The 18349-nt window shown below is 51.6% G+C and overlaps 2 protein-coding genes across 3 annotated transcripts in view; both read left to right on the top strand.

The window, feature by feature from the left end:
* LOC132820461 (interleukin-13 receptor subunit alpha-2-like) overlaps positions 1-18349 on the top strand; it is a 343536-nt gene that overhangs the window by 138851 nt on the left and 186336 nt on the right. The window lies entirely within an intron of this gene.
* The window catches only part of lrch2 (leucine-rich repeats and calponin homology (CH) domain containing 2), a 161737-nt gene continuing 149404 nt past the window's right edge, over positions 6017-18349 (top strand). For both annotated transcript variants that reach the window (XM_060832612.1, XM_060832611.1), the window contains exon 1: positions 6017-6250. In XM_060832612.1, the coding sequence (XP_060688595.1) occupies positions 6049-6250 (202 nt within the window). In that variant the 5' untranslated portion in view covers positions 6017-6048. The remainder of the gene's footprint in view (positions 6251-18349) is intronic.

Here is an 18349-nt window from a genome sequence, read left to right as displayed (position 1 = left end):
CTGCAGTATTGTGTGCAGTCTCAGTCTCCTTACCTGGGGAAGGATGTTCTGGCTATGGAGGGAGTGCAATGAAGGTTTACCAGTCTGATTCCTGAGATGGCAGGATTGACTATGAAGAGAATCTGGGTTGGTTAGGTCTAAATTCACTGGAGTTTAGATAAGTGAGGGCATTCTCATAGATATCTATAAAATTCACTTCCACTATTCCAAGTGCATTCCTGGTGTTAGCAGCAAGGTTAGAGGATCCTGCTCCATAGTTGGCCCTGATGGCATAGAAAACTTGGCTGGTCATCCCAAGCAGCCTTTGGACCTAGAGGGCCCAAGCCTGCTCAGAGTGACCTTGGCCAGATATAAGCTCCTCAGCTTGGACTTTTGCAGGCATCAGACCCATCTCTGCTGTACTGAATGCAAAGTTTTGCAGGTCCTTGTGTGGCTCCTCCTCCGTATGGCTGCCTGTTGGCACCACCCTATGTCCCTGAAAGCAGAGGCACATACAGTGAGATCAACTCCCTTGTACCCCTCTGGCTTTTCCACTGACATTGAGAAACAATTGCTGAAGCAATGGAGTACAGGCTCTTGCATGTATCTAGAAGGTACTGAATGTGTCAGACTTAGGTTTTGATGGCAGTTGACAATTTGTTGATGGGGACTTCCAGATATAGTCATGGCAGAGTCAATACAACACTGATAACATTGGTGAACTCATCCATACTTCAATTCAGTTTACTGACAGCCTCTGACAAGTCTGCCTACTGTTCCTTGCCTCTCTGTGCATTTTAGCATAGTTATTAATGGCTGAGACAATTGGACAGTCCTCTGCCTAGGGCTGAACAGGCAGCTGTCACCAGCAATCCTCAGAGTCTGAGACATGGGGCACTTCTTCATGACCAGCTGCAGAGGCATGGAAGTGATGTACTCACCAGATTGTCTAATCGAGAAAGAAAACACAAGGTGGAAGTCTCTAAGCTTATGGAGGGTGCAGGTCAACATACTGCTAGTAAGACTCTCAGAGTTGAGTGGTCTTTCTCAAAGATGAAAGTTGAGCAGAGGATTGGTGCTGTTGGCCTATTTCTAACAGTGGTTTGCTGAGTCCCACTGAAGAAGGTAGGGAATTAGCTGTGGAAAAGGGAATAAAGCACATTAAAAATAAAAATGAGTTAACATTGGCAGTATTGGGAGAGTGGAATGGTATAGCACAATGAAACATATCTGGCTGTATCTTCATGGAGTCCTCCATTTCACCACATGAACAGTTGTCATCTTCATTCAGCATCCTCTCCTCATATGGGTGGTCGACATAATACCTGCCACAGTGCCAAACTGAGAAGAGATCAATTAAAGGCTGGATCATTATTTTTCCATTTCCTAATTTTGGAATAGGAAAGTTCTGTTGTGTCATTTATTTTGCTTGTAAATCCCTTCAGCTATCTACTTTTTCCCCCTTTGGCTTCCGAACAGTTTATTTTGGCTCATTCCTTGTGTTTTGATTTTTATGATTCCATTATATTATGGCTTTATCCAAGACTTGTAGTCCTAATTTCTGTTACAGGTAGATTGTGAGTTTTAAATGGAGTCTGTCTCCACACTCTGACAACTTGTCCATTAGTAGATATGTTCTAATTTTCTCCTGATTTAATGATTTAAACAGTGATAGTGAATTTCCCAATGACAGATGGAAGGCTGACTGATCTGCAGTTCCCAACATTTTACCCCGTCCCTCCCTTTTTAAATAGTGGGGTAACATTTGCTATCTTGCAATCAGCACAAACCACTCCAAAATCTATAGACTTTCATCTGTGAGAGAGATACTAGTTGAAGGGAAAAACCACTTGATGACTGCCCAAGAAGTTGCCAAAAAGGATACAGTGGTAGCTATACCTAATGTGTCATTTATTTTGCTTGTAAATACCTTCAGCTATCTGAATGTGAGCAAGAAGTCTTAATGTGGAAATAGTGGTAACCTCTTATTGAAGTTTGAAGGTTTGTAAGGATATTGCAGGAATGAAAGTAATAGTGTCAATTTGAATCCTTTTTGACGTCTGAAATTTTTCCAAACTTTTAGAATTAGAATTAGATTTTATTGTCAGCTTACAGAAGTACAAGGTTACAGAAGTACAATGAAAGGAAGACAATGTTGCCATGCCCGGCACCATCTGAGGCACAAAGGTACAAAAACTAAAAAATAAGGAAACGTCTTTAAAAGTTCAGCATTAAAGCCCTTCTCAGAACGAAGTAGAAAAATAAAGAAATAAAGTTAAAAGTTCAACATTGCAGTCCTTATCTTATGTCACATAATTTATGATTATTTAACTAACATTTTATTATTTGTGTTAAAAATACAGAGGCAGCCTGTTATAAATATATTCAGTTAAGTGTCCTCTCATAGTTAAAAACAGAAACAAGTTAGGATCTGACAAGCCAGGTTTCACTCAGGGATCTGATTTGCCCAGGACCACAATAGTTGAGTGTATAGTGCAGGAAAAGCACAGCAGGTCAGGCAGCATCTGGGGAGCAGGAAAATCAATGTTTTGGATTAAAACACTTCATCAGAAGCCCTTCCTAATGAAGGGCTTTTGCCTGAAAAATTGATTTTCCTGCTCCTCTGATGCTGTCTGACCTGCTATGCTTTTCCAACACCAAACTCTTGACTCTAATATCCAGCATCAAAAGTCCTCACTTTTGCCTGGGTTTGTGAATATGTTGAGACTAACAATACCCAATAATTTTCGAGAAAATTGGACAGAAACTGCAAAAAATATAGAATACAGAAATTGTAAGTTGGAGCTCCAAGTTTTCTTGACCTCCAATAAAAATATCTCCATATTAGTGTTGGCTTTGAATTCAATGTAATTTGCAATATTGCCCATTAGTTATCTACTAAAAATGACAGAGGTTGGGCAGATGCTTTTGGGTGTAAGTTAATTTTTAACAACATAATCAATCATAATTACAAATAAACAATGTCTCTGACGTATGAGATATAATTGAAGTTCCTTCAGAAATCAATTTGTGTAGGGGTCTGGGTCTTGACTCAGTGTTGCTCAGTGAAGACTCATTAATCTGAAGATTGGTTGAGAGTCCCTATGTTGCTTGCTCTGCTTGATGAAAGGAAGCCCCAACTTAAAAGGTCACTTAAACTCTGGTCAGTTCTGAGCATAATGAATGACAACCACCATATACCTTAGATCACAAATTCCAGGCCAACATTGTATAATGTTATACAAGCATTGAGCTCTGGAATTCTTTCTCAAAAATTTCTCTGCTTCTCTATTTTTTTCTCTTCTACTTTAAATTTATTCTTAAAATCTACTTTTCTGACTAAGGTATTGGTCAATTCTTCCACATCCTTCCGAGATGTTGAATTATACCTTCCCAGATGTGAAATGTGATCTAATAATGCTCCTGTGATACACGTTTGGATATGTTTGTAGTTTACAAGTGCTAAATAAATTCAAATGTTGTTGCGTTAAATTTTGCAGAATAATGTAATCAGGAAGTCCTTGAGTTTGAAAGCAGAACAAAGTGTAGTTTCATCCACTTAAGTTGTAGTAACTGCAAAACACTGTGAAAGTCCTTTTGTGGGGGAGTTTAAGCTTCTACTTCTCCATGGTGTAGGGAACTGAAACTTATCATTTCAAAATGTGCTGATTTTAAAGGGATCAGTAATGGATATACTTAATTTTGTAAAATTATTTCGGTCTTAGCATATTCTAACCATTTACTTTTGGATTTTCCATGGACTACCTTTGTATCTTGAAACAAAAGTAATGGTTTGAGGTGTAGCAACTAATTGACTAAATACTGATTTCATGTAAAAGTCAACTCCATGATCTTTGGCTTAAAAAAAACTGCATTTTGTTTATACGGCATGTAAGAGTTGTCCCTCATCTTTTTAGGGATCAAAGACTGAAATCTTCAGAACCAAAATCTAATCCTGATGATGTTAATAATTTGATTTCATTATAAAGCATGGTCCAAGCCTGATACATTTATTGCACTTGCTCCTGGTAGAAAATGTGAGTTACATCCTCAGAGATCAAAGACAAACATTCTATTTGCAAAACTATTCATTGACTCTATTTCTACCAATTTTTGTACCATGTTCCCTTTCCCAATGTCCGTTTGCTGACAGGTATAAGATTTCTAATGTTTGATTAATGGAACTGCAACTTGAAATGGAAGTATTTAATTTCATGTTTTTTATGTGTTCAACCCATCCCCCACCCTACAGAAAGTCTTGTCCAGTCAAGCTTATCATGAGTAATTTTCAGCTGTATGTTGATGGCCATACAAACATCATGCTTAGCTTTCAACAATTTTCATTGTGCATGCACTGTCAATTAGATTGTTATTTTTGTAAGACACAAATTACTGTTTAATGTCTAAATGGATTTTGTTGGTAATTACATAGCCCCTGAATGTAGTCATCAATATGAAATATAAAAATGTGGTAACTATTCAAAGTAATTATTACTTGACTTACAGCAGAAAATATATTACTATGAACAAAATAGACTGCAATTGGTAGTATAAATTTTATAAATGTTTGTTCAATTATGTAAATGGACTTGGTTGGTTAGAATAGATGGAGATCAAAATGCTGATCCATTTCATAAAAATGACTAAGAGTGGCAAGCCACAGATATATAGTAATTTAGAACAGAAGCAAACATAATGTGACAAGAAATCCTTAACTTGGGGGTAGTTAGGGTTGGAAAGCACCACTTGGAAGTGTGGTAGAGGAAGAGTCGATTGAGGCATTCAAGAGGCTTTAGATGATTGCTTAAATAGAATCAATATTCAGGATTATGGGGAGAGTGCAGATACAATGGGCTGAAGAGTCTCCTTCAGCACCGTAACAATTGTGATTAAAATATTATCCAAGTATCATGAAGTTGCTTGTTCTTTTGTCTCAAACTAATTTACTTTTGTTCTCCAGTTTGATATCCCATATTTTTCATCTTCCAGTTGATTTCAGTATTCAAATGAAAAAGAATGAGGTAAACAAATCTGGCCATTTAAGTCTATTTTATCAAAATATAGTGCAGTTTATGTGAGCCATCAAATACCCCAGTCATGTATCTTCAAGGCGAATAAAGGTAACAATTGAAAAGTGGCAGATTTAACCATTATTGCAAAAAAAAATCAAGCTTTAGGAAACAGTTGTAACTCATCAATAATTGATTCACACCATTTACCTAGCATAACTTGAAGTCATAGAGTCATACAACAGACCCTTCGGTCCAACCCGCCCATGCTGAATATAGATATAAGCTAAACTAGTCCCACCTGCCAGCTCCTGGCCCATATCCCTCCAAACCTTACCTATTCATGTATTTATCCAAATGTCTTTTAAATGTTGTAATTTTACCCACATCCCTTGACTTTCTGGAATTCAACATATTTTCTTGATTTGCTGATTTTTTTTATTCATACAATGGATATGGGCATCACTGGCTGAGCCAGTATATAGTTGCCCTTGTGAAGATGCTAGTGAGCTACCTTCTTGCACTGCTGCAGTCTACATGCTGTAAGTTGAACCCCAATGCACTTAGGGAGAGAATTCCATGATTTGAATTCCAGCAAGAGTGAAGAAAATGCAATATATTTGAAGTTGTTATGCCATAAACAATAACCATGATATGGAGATGTTGGTGCTGGATTGGGATGGACAAAATTAGAAATCATACAACAAGTCACACAACACCAAGTTGATTTGGAAGTCTAGCTTATGGAGTGCTACTCCATCATCAGGTAGCTTGTGGGAAAGGATCATAGGACACAGAATTTATACAAAAACATACAAAAATTTATACCTAGTCTGTAATCACTCACGAACTAGGTGGATAGACACCCACACAAACAACTGGACCCTAGTCCAATCTTGGAGGTTGTCTTACCCCCAGGCCCCGCCCCCACACGTCCCTGAGTCCCGCCTCTGACGGCGTTCGGGCCCCGCCCCCCTCCAGGGTGGAGCTGCGCCTGCGCACTGGCGGCTCGTCGAGGGGCGGGATGGGGGTGCCGCCCCCGGACGCAGTCGGGGGAAAAATGGCGTCGTTGTCGGGTTCGGGTGGGCATCAGCACTCCCAGTCCTGGCAGTTAAGGACTGCCGCGCCATTGACGCAGCTCAACCGCAGCCTGGACAGGGTGCTGGAGGAGGCTGTGCACTCCGGGATCCTCAACCTCAGCGGCCGCAAGCTGAAGGAGTTCCCGGCGGTGAGCTACGATTTGACAGATACAGTGCAGGCAGGTGGGTCGACGTCTCTTATCACCCCCCCTTCCTTCTCTCCCCTCCTCCCCCCCCCCTTCCTTCTCTCCCCTTCTCCCCCCCCCTTCCTTCTCTCCCCTTCTCCCCCCCCCTTCCTTCTCTCTCTCCCCCCCCTTCCTTCTCTCCCCTTCATTCTCTCTCCTCCTCCCCCCCACTTCATTCTCTCTCCTCCTCCCCCCCACTTCATTCTCTCTCCTCCTCCCCCCCACTTCATTCTCTCTCCTCCCCCCCCTTCATTCTCTCTCCTCCTCCCCCCCACTTCATTCTCTCTCCTCCCCCCCACTTCATTCTCTCTCCTCCTCCCCCCCTTCATTCTCCCTCCTCCCCTCCCTCTTTCCCCCCTCCTCCCCTCCCTCTTTTTCCCCCCTCCTCCCCTCCCTCTTTTTCCCCCCCTCCTCCCCTCCCTCTTTTCCCCCCCTCCTCCCCTCCCTCTTTTCCCCCCCTCCTCCCCTCCCTCTTTTCCCCCCCTCCTCCCCTCCCTCTTTTTCCCCCCCTCCTCCCCTCCCTCTTTTTCCCCCCCTCCTCCCCTCCCTCTTTTTCCCCCCCTCCTCCCCTCCCTCTTTTTCCCCCCCTCCTCCCCTCCCTCTTTTTCCCCCCCTCCTCCCCTCCCTCTTTTTCCCCCCCCTCCTCCCCTCCCTCTTTTCCCCCCCCTCCTCCCCTCCCTCTTTTTCCCCCCCCTCCTCCCCTCCCTCTTTTCCCCCCCTCCTCCCCTCCCTCTTTTTCCCCCCCTCCACCCCTCCCTCTTTTTCCCCCCCTCCACCCCTCCCTCTTTTCCCCCCCTCCCTCTTTTCCCCCCCTCCCTCTTTTCCCCCCCCCTCCACCCCTCCCTCTTTTCCCCCCCCCACCCCTCCCTCTTTTCCCCCCCCACCCCTCCCTCTTTTCCCCCCCCACCCCCCCCATTCTTCCCCCCCCACCCCCCCATTCTTCCCCCCCCACCCCCCCATTCTTCCCCCCCCACCCCCCCATTCTTCCCCCCCAACCCCCCCATTCTTCCCCCCCACTTCTCTCCCATCCACCCCCCCTCTTCTCTCCCATCCACCCCCCTCTTCTCTCCCATCCACCCCCCCTCTTCTCTCCCCCTCCTCCCCCCCCATCCTTCCCCCCCCACACCCCCCATCCTTCCCCCCCCATCCTTCCCCCCCCCCACACCCCCCCATCCTTCCCCCCCCACACCCCCCCATCCTTCCCCCCCCCACACCCCCCCATCCTTTCCCCCCCCATCCTTTCCCCCCCCATCCTTCCCCCCCCATCCTTCCTTCCCCCATCCTTCCCCCCCCCATCCTTCCCCCCCCCCATCCTTCCCCCCCCCCCATCCTTCCCCCCCCCCCATCCTTCCCCCCCCCATCCTTCCCCCCCCCCATCCTTCCCCCCCCCCCCATCCTTCCCCCCCCCCATCCTTCCCCCCCCCATCCTTCCCCCCCCCCATCCTTCCCCCCCCCCACACCCCCCCATTCTTCCCCTCCCATTCTTCCCCCCCACCCCCCCCTCTTCTCTCCCCCCATCCTTCCCCCCCCCACACCCCCCCATCCTTCCCCCCCCCACACCCCCCCATCCTTCCCCCCCCCACACCCCCCCATCCTTCCCCCCCCCCCACACCCCCCCATCCTTCCCCCCCCCCACACCCCCCATCCTTCCCCCCCCCCACCCCCCCCCCCCTCCCCCCCCCCCACACCCCCCCATCCTTCCCCCCCCCCCCCCACACCCCCCCATCCTTCCCCCCCCCCACACCCCCCCATTCTTCCCCCCCCATTCTTCCCCCCCCACACCCCCCCATTCTTCCCCCCCCATTCTTCCCCCCCCACACCCCCCCATTCTTCCCCCCCCATTCTTCCCCCCCCACACCCCCCCCATTCTTCCCCTCCCATTCTTCCCCCCCCCCCCCCCCTCTTCTCTCCCCCTTTCCCCCCCCCTCTTCTCTCCCCTCCTCTCCCCCTTCCCCCCCCACACCCCCCCATCCTTCCCCCCCCCCACCCTTCCCCCCCCCCACCCCCCCCATCCTTCCCCCCCCACACCCCCCCATCCTTCCCCCCCCCACACACCCCCCCCATCCTTCCCCCCCCACACCCCCCATCCTTCCACACCCCCCCATCCTTCCCCCCCCACACCCCCCCATCCTTCCCCCCCCACACCCCCCCATCCTTCCACACCCCCCCATCCTTCCCCCCCTCCCACACCCCCCCATCCTTCCCCCCCCACACCCCCCCATCCTTCCCCCCCACACCCCCCCATCCTTCCCCCCCCTCCACCCCCCCTTCTCTCTCCCTCCCCCCCCCCCCTCTCCCCCTCCCCCCCCCCCTCCTCTCCCCCCTCCCTCCCCCCTCCCTCCACCCTCCTCTCTCCCCCCCTCCCCCCCCCTCCCCCCCCCCTCCACCCTCCTCCCCCCCCCACACCCCCCCATCCTTCCCCCCCCACACCCCCCATCCTTCCCCTCCCCTCCCCATCCTTCCCCCCATCCCTCCCCTCCCCCCCACACCCCCCCCACCCCCCCCATCCTTCCCCTCCCCCCCACACCCCCCATCCTTCCCCTCCCCCCCACCCACCCCCATCCTTCCCCTCCCCCCCACACCCCCCCATCCTTCCCTCCCCCCCACACCCCCCCATCCTTCCCCTCCCCCCCACACCCCCCCATCCTTCCCCTCCCCCCCCACACCCCCCCCATCCTTCCCCTCCCCCCCACACCCCCCCATCCTTCCCCTCCCCCCCCCCACCCTTCCCCTCCCCCCCCACCCTTCCCCTCCCCCCCCACCCTTCCCCTCCATCCTTCCACCCTTCCCCTCCATCCTTCCACACCCCCCCCACCCTTCCCCTCCCACACCCCCCCCATCCTTCCCCTCCCACACCCCCCCCCATCCTTCCCCTCCCACACCCCCCCCATCCTTCCCCTCCCACACCCCCCCCATCCTTCCCCTCCCCCCCCCCACACCCCCCCATCCTTCCCCTCCCCCCCCCACACCCCCCCCATCCTTCCCCCCCCCCCACACCCCCCCATCCTCTCTCCCCTCCACCCCCCCCTCTTCTCTCCCCTCCACCCCCCCTCTTCTCTCCCCTCCACCCCCCCTCTTCTCTCCCCTCCACCCCCCCTCTTCTCTCCCCTCCACCCCCCCCTCTTCTCTCCCCTCCACCCCCCCCTCTTCTCTCCCCCTCTTCTCTCACCCCCCCCCCTCTCTCTCCCCCTCTTCTCTCACCCCCCCCACCCCCCCCACCCTTCCCCCCCCCCCACCCCCCACCCTTCCCCCCCCCACCCCCCCCACCCCCCCACCCTTCCCCCCCCACCCCCCCACCCTTCCCCCCCCACCCCCCCACCCTTCCCCCCCACCCTTCCCCCCCCACCCCCCCACCCTTCCCCCCCCCACCCCCCCACCCTTCCCCCCCACCCTTCCCCCCCACCCTTCCCCCCCACCCTTCCCCCCCCCTTCCCCCCCCACCCCCCCACCCTTCCCCCCCACCCTTCCCCCCCCCCCCCCCCCCCCCCTTCCCCCCCACCCTTCCCCCCCCCTCCCCCCCCCACCCCCCCACCCTTCCCCCCCACCCTTCCCCCCCCCCCTTCCTTCCCCCCCCACCCCCCCACCCTTCCCCCCCACCCTTCCCCCCCCCCTTCCTTCCCCCCCCCCACCCCTCCCCACCCCCCCACCCTTCCCCCCCCCCTTCCCCCCCCCTTCCTTCCCCCCCCCCCACCCCCCCCCACCCCCCCCACCCTTCCCCCCCCCTTCCCCCCCCCACCCCCCCCCCCTTCCCCCCCCCACCCCCACCCCCCCCACCCTTCTCCCCCCCCACCCCCCCCACCCTTCTCCCCCCCCCCCCACCCTTCCCCCCCCCACCCTTCCCCCCCCCACCCCCACCCCCCCCACCCTTCTCCCCCCCACCCCCCCCACCCCCCCCACCCTTCTCCCCCCCACCCCCACCCATCTCCCCCCCCACCCTTCCCCCCCCCACCCCCCCCCCTCTCTCCCCCCCCCACCCTTCCCCCCCACCCCCCACCCTTCTCCCCCCCCCACCCTTCCCCCCCACCCTTCCCCCCCCACCCTTCCCCCCCCCACCCTTCCCCCCCACCCTTCCCCCCCCACCCTTCCCCCCCCCACCCTTCCCCCCCACCCTTCCCCCCCCCACCCTTCCCCCCCCCACCCTTCCCCCCCCACCCTTCCCCCCCCCACCCTTCCCCCCCCCACCCCCCCTACCCATCTCCCCCCCCACCCTTCCCCCCCCACCCTTCTCCCCCCCCCCACCCTTCCCCCCCACCCTTCTCCCCCACCCTTCTCCCCCCTCCTCTTCTCCCCCCTCCTCCTCTCCCCCCTCCTCCTCTCCCCCCCTCTCCTCTCCCCCCTCCTCCTCTCCCCCCTCCTCCTCCTCCTCCCCCCCCTCCTCCCTCCTCCTCTCCCCCCTCCTCCTCTCCCCCCTCCTCCTCTCCCCCTCCTCCTCTCCCCCCCTCCTCCTCCTCTCCCCCCTCCTCCTCTCCCCCCTCCTCCTCTCCCCCCCCCTCCTCTCCCCCCTCCTCTCTCCCCCCTCCCTCCCCACACACCCCCATTCTTCCCCTCCACCCCCCCTCTTCTCTCCCCCTCCACCCCCCCCTCTTCTCTCCCCCTCCACCCCCCTCTCTCCCCCCTCCACCCCCCTCTTCTCTCCCCCTCTTCTCTCCCCCCCATTCTTCCCCCCTCCTCCCCCCCATTCTTCTCCCCCCTCCACCCCCCCTCTTCTCTCCCCCTCCACCCCCCCCATTCTTCTCCCCCCTCCCCCCCCCCTCTTCTCTCCCCCTCCACCCCCCCTCTTCTCTCCCCCCCCTCCCCCCCCCATTCTTCTCCCCCCTCTTCTCTCCCCTCCACCCCCCCTCTTCTCTCCCCTCCTCCCCCCTCTTCTCTCCCCCCTCCCTCTTCTCTCCCCCCTCCCTCCCCCCTCCTCCTCTCCCCCCCTCCTCCTCTCCCCCCCCCCTCCTCCTCTCCCCCCTCCCTCCCCACACACCCCCATTCTTCCCCCCCACCCCCCCTCTTCTCTCCCCCCCACCCCCCCCTCTTCTCTCCCCCCACCCCCCCTCTTCTCTCCCCCCCCCCCCCCCTCTTCTCTCCCCCCCACCCCCCCTCTTCTCTCCCCCCCACCCCCCCTCTTCTCTCCCCCCCACCCCCCCTCTTCTCTCCCCTCCACCCCCCCTCTTCTCTCCCCTCCACCCCCCCTCTTCTCTCCCATCCACCCCCCCTTCTCTCCCCCTCCTCTCCCCCCTCCCTCCCCACACACCCCCATTCTTCCCCCCCACACCCCCTCTTCTCTCCCTCCTCTCCCCCTTCCCCCCCCCCCACACCCCCCATCCTTCCCCCCCCCCCCACACCCCCCCCATCCTTCCCCCCCCCACACCCCCCCATCCTTCCCCCCCCCCACACACCCCCATCCTTCCCCCCCCCCCACACCCCCCCCTTCTCCCTCTTCCCCCCCCCTTCTCCCTCTTCCCCCCCCCTTCTCCCTCTTCCCCCCCCTTCTCCCTCTTCCCCCCCCTTCTCCCTCTTCCCCCCCCTTCTCCCTCTTCCCCCCCCCTTCTCCCTCTTCCCCCCCCCTTCTCCCTCTTCCCCCCCCCCTTCTCCCTCTTCCCCCCCCCCTTCTCCCTCTTCCCCCCCCCTTCTCCCTCTTCCCCCCCCCCTTCTCCCTCTTCCCCCCCCCTTCTCCCTCTTCCCCCCCCCCTTCTCCCTCTTCCCCCCCTTCTCCCTCTTCCCCCCCCCTTCTCCCTCTTCCCCCCCCCTTCTCCCTCTTCCCCCCCCCTTCTCCCTCTTCCCCCCCCCCTTCTCCCTCTTCCCCCCCCCCTTCTCCCTCTTCCCCCCCCCTTCTCCCTCTTCCCCCCCCCCTTCTCCCTCTTCCCCCCCCCCTTCTCCCTCTCCTCTCCCCCCCTCTCCCCTCCCCCCTCTCCCCCCCCCTCCCCCCCCCCCCCCCCTCCCCCCCCCCTCTCCCTCCTTCTCCCTCCTCCCCTCCCCCTCTCTCCCTCCCCCCCTCTCCCCCCTCTCCCCTCCCCCCCCTCTCCCCCCTCTCCCCTCCCCCCTCTCCCCTCCCCCCCTCCCCTCCCCCCTCTCCCCTCCCCCCCCTCCCCCCCCCCCCCCCCTCCCCCCCCCCCCTCCCCCCCCCTCCCCCCCTCCCCCCCCCCCCCCCTCTCCCCCTCCCCCTCTCCCCTCTCCCCCTCTCCCCTCTCCCCTCCCCCCCCTCCCCCCCCCCCCCCTTCTCCCTCCTCCCCCCCCCCCCCCCCCCCCTTCTCCCTCCTTCTCCCTCCTCCCCCCCCCCCCCCCCCCCCCCCCTTCTCCCTCCTCCCCCGGACCCACAGTCACCGCTGCGAGTCGATCAACGAGGGAGGTTATAGCGGGTTAGGTGGGCATCGGAGATCCCTCCGGCTGGAAAGGGCGTCTTTCTTTCTTAGTGCAATGCACACAAACACAATCGCCGCCCGCCTCTCCTCCCGGAGCAGTGACCGTTAAAATATGAAAAGATAACGGTGCAGCCCGCTGTGGGGTCGCCGCCTCCTATTGGTGGGGTACAACAGCGGGTCCGAGCAGCAGCAGCCAGCCCGCGCGCCGCAAAAAAACACACAGGCTGCTGAGCCTCTTCACAGCTGAGTGGGAAGGGGTCTTGTTTGTTCCTTAAATCCTGTTTTCTACATTTGCGCGTCGTGATACCGACAACAGTCGATCAGGCATCACCACTGACACGAACGAGCCCTTTGTGGTGGCTCTTACTCTGCCCCAGCCAACGTCTGTTAACATTACCTTCACCGATTAGGATTTGAAAGCCCCAGGTTGTTTGGTTTCCACAGGGTCCATCTTGCTTCCTGCAGTATAGTAGTTTTCAAGTTCTTTCATATTGTGGTTTACTGGGGTGGAACTTTATTTGTATAGATATCCTCATATGTGTAAGCATTTTTTTACCCCAAATTCCAGGAAATGTGCTTAATTGGCAGATTGGGTACCACTGAATGAACTAATCTTCACTTTTGCCCTTTGCAAGTCGAGGTCTGCATTCTCTGGAACTGGTGTTCTGTTTACCAGTGTCAGTAACATTAATTGTACCATGTTCTAAACACTTATTTTTAGAGTCATAGAGATGTACAGCATGGAAACGGACCCTTCGGTCCAACTCGTCCATGTCAACCCGATATCTCAACCCAATCTAGTCCCATCTGCCAGCACCCGGCCCATATCCATCCAAACCCTTTCTATTCATATACCCATCCAAATGCCTCTTAAATGTTGCAATTGTACCAGCCTCTGAAAATGTGTTGTTGGAAAAGCGCAGCAGGTCAGGCAGCATCCAAGGAGCAGGAGAATCAGCGTTTCGGGCATGAGCCCTTCTTCAGGAATTGTACCAGCCTCCTCCACTTCCTGTGCCAGCTCATTCCATACTCGTACCACCCTCTGCATGACAAAGTTGCCCGTAGGTCTCTTTTATATCTTTCCCGTCTCCCCCCAAACCTATGCCCTCTAGTTCTGCACTCCCTGACCCCAGGGAAAAGACTTTGTCTATTTATCCCATCCATGCCCTCATAATTTTGTGAACCTTTATCAGGCCACCCTTCAGCCTCCGGTGCTCCGGGGAAAACAGCCCCGACCTGTTCAGCCTTTCCCTGTAGGTCAGATCCTCCAACCCTGGCAACAGTCTTGTAAATCTTTTCTGAACCCTTTCAAGTTTCACAACATTTTTCAGATAGGAAGGAGTCCAGAATTGCATGCAATATTCCAACAGTGGCCTAACCAATGTCCTGTACAGCCACAACATGACCTCCCAACTCCTGTACTCAATACTTGAGAAGCTGAAAATTGTAGTTCTGTAAATCGTTGTCTCCACAAGTGACCTGTATATAGATCTAAGGTTTCTGGTTGAGGGCAATTACAAGTTATGAGTTTTCATCTGAGCTATTGTCTACTGTGTGCAAAATAATGTTCAATGCTTGTTCATTTGCGAATTATTTCATGTGGAATTGTTTTGAGAAGTTTTATTGTGCTGTGGTATTCACTGAAATGGTTGTCTGATTGAAGCAAATTTCAGTGTTTGCATGACAAACAGAAACTGTGTTTTCCTTATGCTTTTTGTTTACTCTTTGTAATAATTTTAGTTGCAGTTATCTGCCATTCTCCAATTGTCTTCTCAAACATCCTTACTTGTGTTACTGCACCACTGGTGGATATCAAGGGCCTAAGTTCTGGAATTCCAACCCAAACTTCTCTGCCTGGTTCCCTCACCATCTTCCTTCGAACATGCTCTTTGAGACCTCCTTTGATCAAACTATTGGTTGGCAGCTCTTGTATCTCCATGTATGGCTTGATGTCAACCTCTTAATTTCAGAAAACTGTTATGAGGTATGAATGGGAAATTTCACTATGTTAAAGATGCTGGACACAAAAACAGTATCTTGATTCCACCATCTTAGTTTAGGAGAAAGTGAGAACTGTAGATGCTGGAGATCAAAGTCAAGGGTGTGGTGCTGGAAAAACAGCAAGTCAGCACCATCCGAGGCGTAGGAGAATCGAGGTTTTGAGCAAAAGCCCTTCATCAGGAATGAGGCTTGTGAGCCAAGAGGATGGAGTGATAAATGAGAAGGCGGTGGGGTTGGGGAGAAGACAGCTGAGAGTTCAATACGTGGATGAATGTGGTGGTAATAGTGATAGATCAGAGAGGAGGGTGGGAAGGAAGATGGACAGGTAGGACAAGTCATGAGGGTGGTGTTGAGCTGGAAGGTTGGATCTGGAATAAGGTGGGGAAAGGGGCCATGAGGAAACTGGTGAAATTGTATTGATCCTGTGTGGTTGGAGGATCCCAAGGCAGAAGATAAGGTGTTCTTCCTCCGGGTGTTTTGGTGGTTAGGGTTTGGTGATGGAAGAGGCCCAGAACCTGCATGTCCTTGGCAGAGTGGGAGGGGGAGTTGGTGTTCAGTGCACCAACCAACTCCACTGCCCCATGGCCGAACACTTCAACTCCCCACCTTAGTTTAATATGCACTGACCAAATTGATGCACATTACAATGAAAGTGTATGATATCCCCTCCCACTTTGTAAGTGAGGTAGTTTGCTGATGTAACAGGAATGTGTCCTGATCATTTAAAATGATTGCATTTGAATAATTGCACATACATTTGTTTCTGAGCCTGTAAATACAGTAATGTGAATTGTAAAAAAAATAATTAAAGCTGGGTGTCTATTTGAGCTTAATTTTAAAGACAAAGTAGGATAATGGCTGCCGCGTTTTCTTTTGGAGACTGCTTTTGTATTGGATGACTATGTATACAAAGTCCTTATCCATTAATCCTATAAGATATACAATGGTTTTAAATTATAAGTGTATTATCTTTCAAAAATGTAATATTTCTAAGCACTAAGTTGTGTTGAAGAATAAATAGGAAGCCTGCACTACCTAACAGTGCTTTGAGCTGAAAATCAAAAATGGCAGATGCTGATTAACTTACTTCCAGCAGTTTGTTTTGAGATTTCCACACTTGCACATTTTTCAACGTTTCTAACAAGAAATTCCTTGTTTATATTGTATCTTATGGAATCATAGAATAATACTATGAAGGTGGTTATTCAACTTATTATTTCTGTTCAAACTCCTTTTGTAGAGTAATCTAGTTAGTCTAATTTCTTCTTTTGTTCTCCATTCATCCAGTTCCTTCTCGAATGGTGATGGTCTAGTGGATATGGATTCAATAATATCTGATCATGCGCTACTTTCTAAATCTTAACCACTTCTTACATTTATCTTAAAAGCTTTTCTTCATGTCATTTTGACAGTCATCTTAAATCTCTGCCCTTTTGAGTAACTTTGTTCAGTTATTGGAAACAGTTTTTCTCTATTTACTTCATCAAAGTTCTTTAGAACGTCTCTGTCAAATCTGCTTGACCTTCTGTACTTCAAGATGATGAATGCTAGGTTCCCTAGCCCATCCACATAATTGTAATCTCTCATCCTTGAAAATGTTTTTTCACTTTTTTCCTTTTTGTCCCCTCAAAAGCTGAACACCCTTCTGAAAATGTGATGCACCAAATTGAGTGCAGTCCTTCACCTGTGGTTGAACTGATGCTTTATATGGCTTTAACATAACTTCCTAACTTTTGTAACCTCTGTCTCCACTTATAAAGTCCATAATGCCGAATACTTTATTAAACCTACACATTTTCAGAAATATTTGTAACAGCTCTAGGAGTCTTCTTTCTAGTACTTTATCGAAGAATTATTTCTCCTTGTTTATCTAACATTCGTGTAGTGAACTTATTTCTCTGTCCATTCCACCAGCCTCTTGAAGTCTATGATGTCTTCTTCACTGCTTTCATTGCATTTCAATTTTTGCAGCAAAACTAATGGGAATCAGTTAGCCATAACAGACACAGACAAAGTTTATATAGTTAACTTTAATTCAAACATGTATTATGAGCTACTATTCCCAAGCTGAGAATATCTGGGATCCAATGCTTCAGGAATGTTTGGTGAAATTAGAGCTTTGGGAATAATAATATTTGCAATCCTGAGAGTCAAAATGTAGCAAAAAGTGTCTCGTTTGACACTATAGTTCAGCACAAATCTGAAGCTACTTTAATCAAGTACAGTCTTCTGCTCAGGCCATATAAAAACATCCTTGCTGTCTAGGTGTTGCTTAGGGGGTGGCCTCAAAACCACTGATGTCGACAGCTAAGGATGTAGTTTAGGAAATTATGGATTCTTGAAAAGATCGGAGCAAGAAATATGAGAAATAAGAAAAGCAAACATGAACTGCAGGACAATGAGACATTAGACATGAACTACTAAAAGGCAACTTCAACTGATGTCAAGAAACAGTTCATGCAAGTAATTCATTGAAGCATGTTAATACCTGAAATAGCCTTCTAGGTAAAGTAATGTATATAAAATCATCTGAGTGGATTCAACAGGTTTTCCAAAATGTGATTGCGCTATCATAATTTTCAATTGAATGAGGCACTAAATGGAATGAATAATCTTGCTCATTTATATTTAATTAGGAATGGGGTAGGCCATTCAGCCTCAAGTCTGCTGTGCCATTCAAAGTGATCACGGCTGGTTGGATTGTAACCTCAAATCCACATTCCTGCCTACCCTGACGATGTTTCTGGTGCTCTTATCCACTTACGCTCCGTAATTGCTTTTGAGTTACAGATCCAGGTATTGACAGTTCTCCTGTGTCTTGTCTGAGACTATTCTGAAGCTGTATTTATTTGTTGGTAGAATTTTAACTTGGGGAACCATCAAGATTGAAAACAGTTTAGGCTTAAATGTAAGATTTTATACTTGCATTTGTACACCAGCATTAAACTGTTTTAGATGTAGAATGGAAACTTTGGTTCTGTTTTCTACTCTTCTAACAAAGGGTCGTACAGAAAGCACTGTTGAAGCTGAATTTAACTCAGTGCAGACCTGAATCAAACATGGTGCTGCTGGTCTTTGAAATTTCAGAATGCACAATTTTGAACTGTTCCACATTTGGCTGGGAGGGTAGGTTCTAACTCTTTTACCTCCATGTCTTCATATTCCTTCCTTAACACGGATGATGCAGCCTGTTGTTACATCCCAAATGGTATGCAGGCAGAAATCAGTCGCTATGAACTGGTAGATATTTAAATTTGATACCTTGTAGTTGTTATGGTCTAGTGTTTGTTGCAAACAGGAAATTTCTGCATGTCGTATATACTCATCATTTCTGGGCTACAAGCAAAACAAAACAAGTTGTATTTAAGTTTAGGCTCTAGATGCATGAAATCTACTTCTATGTGCAGTACCTTTCTTCGGGTTTCTTGATTTGCCAGCAATGTAAGTTTTAAACTGTGGTGCATGAAGTTCTCAAGCTGTGCCTCTTCCTGTTGACCTGGTTATAGAGAAAGCTACCAGTTGGTACAGTGACTTACTGCAGTTATCCTTGCTTATGTTCAGTTTGGTAGCACTTAATTTTAATACTAATAACCTTGTAAAGAGCTCTGGGTGGTGTGCATAAAAGTTCAGGTTTGGCTATTTGACAGCTTCCTTCATAGTTGGTGGGAAGAGACCAAGAACATTTGACACACTCATCTTAATCAAATGTCAGCAAGTTTGTGAAATGCAGTATTAATGTAATTTACTGT

The sequence above is a fragment of the Hemiscyllium ocellatum genome, chromosome 11, assembly GCF_020745735.1.
Source record: "Hemiscyllium ocellatum isolate sHemOce1 chromosome 11, sHemOce1.pat.X.cur, whole genome shotgun sequence".
Classification (NCBI taxonomy): Eukaryota; Metazoa; Chordata; class Chondrichthyes; order Orectolobiformes; family Hemiscylliidae; genus Hemiscyllium; species Hemiscyllium ocellatum.
The sequence above is the reverse complement of the archived record's forward strand: the minus strand, read 5'-3'. Positions and strand labels throughout refer to the sequence as shown.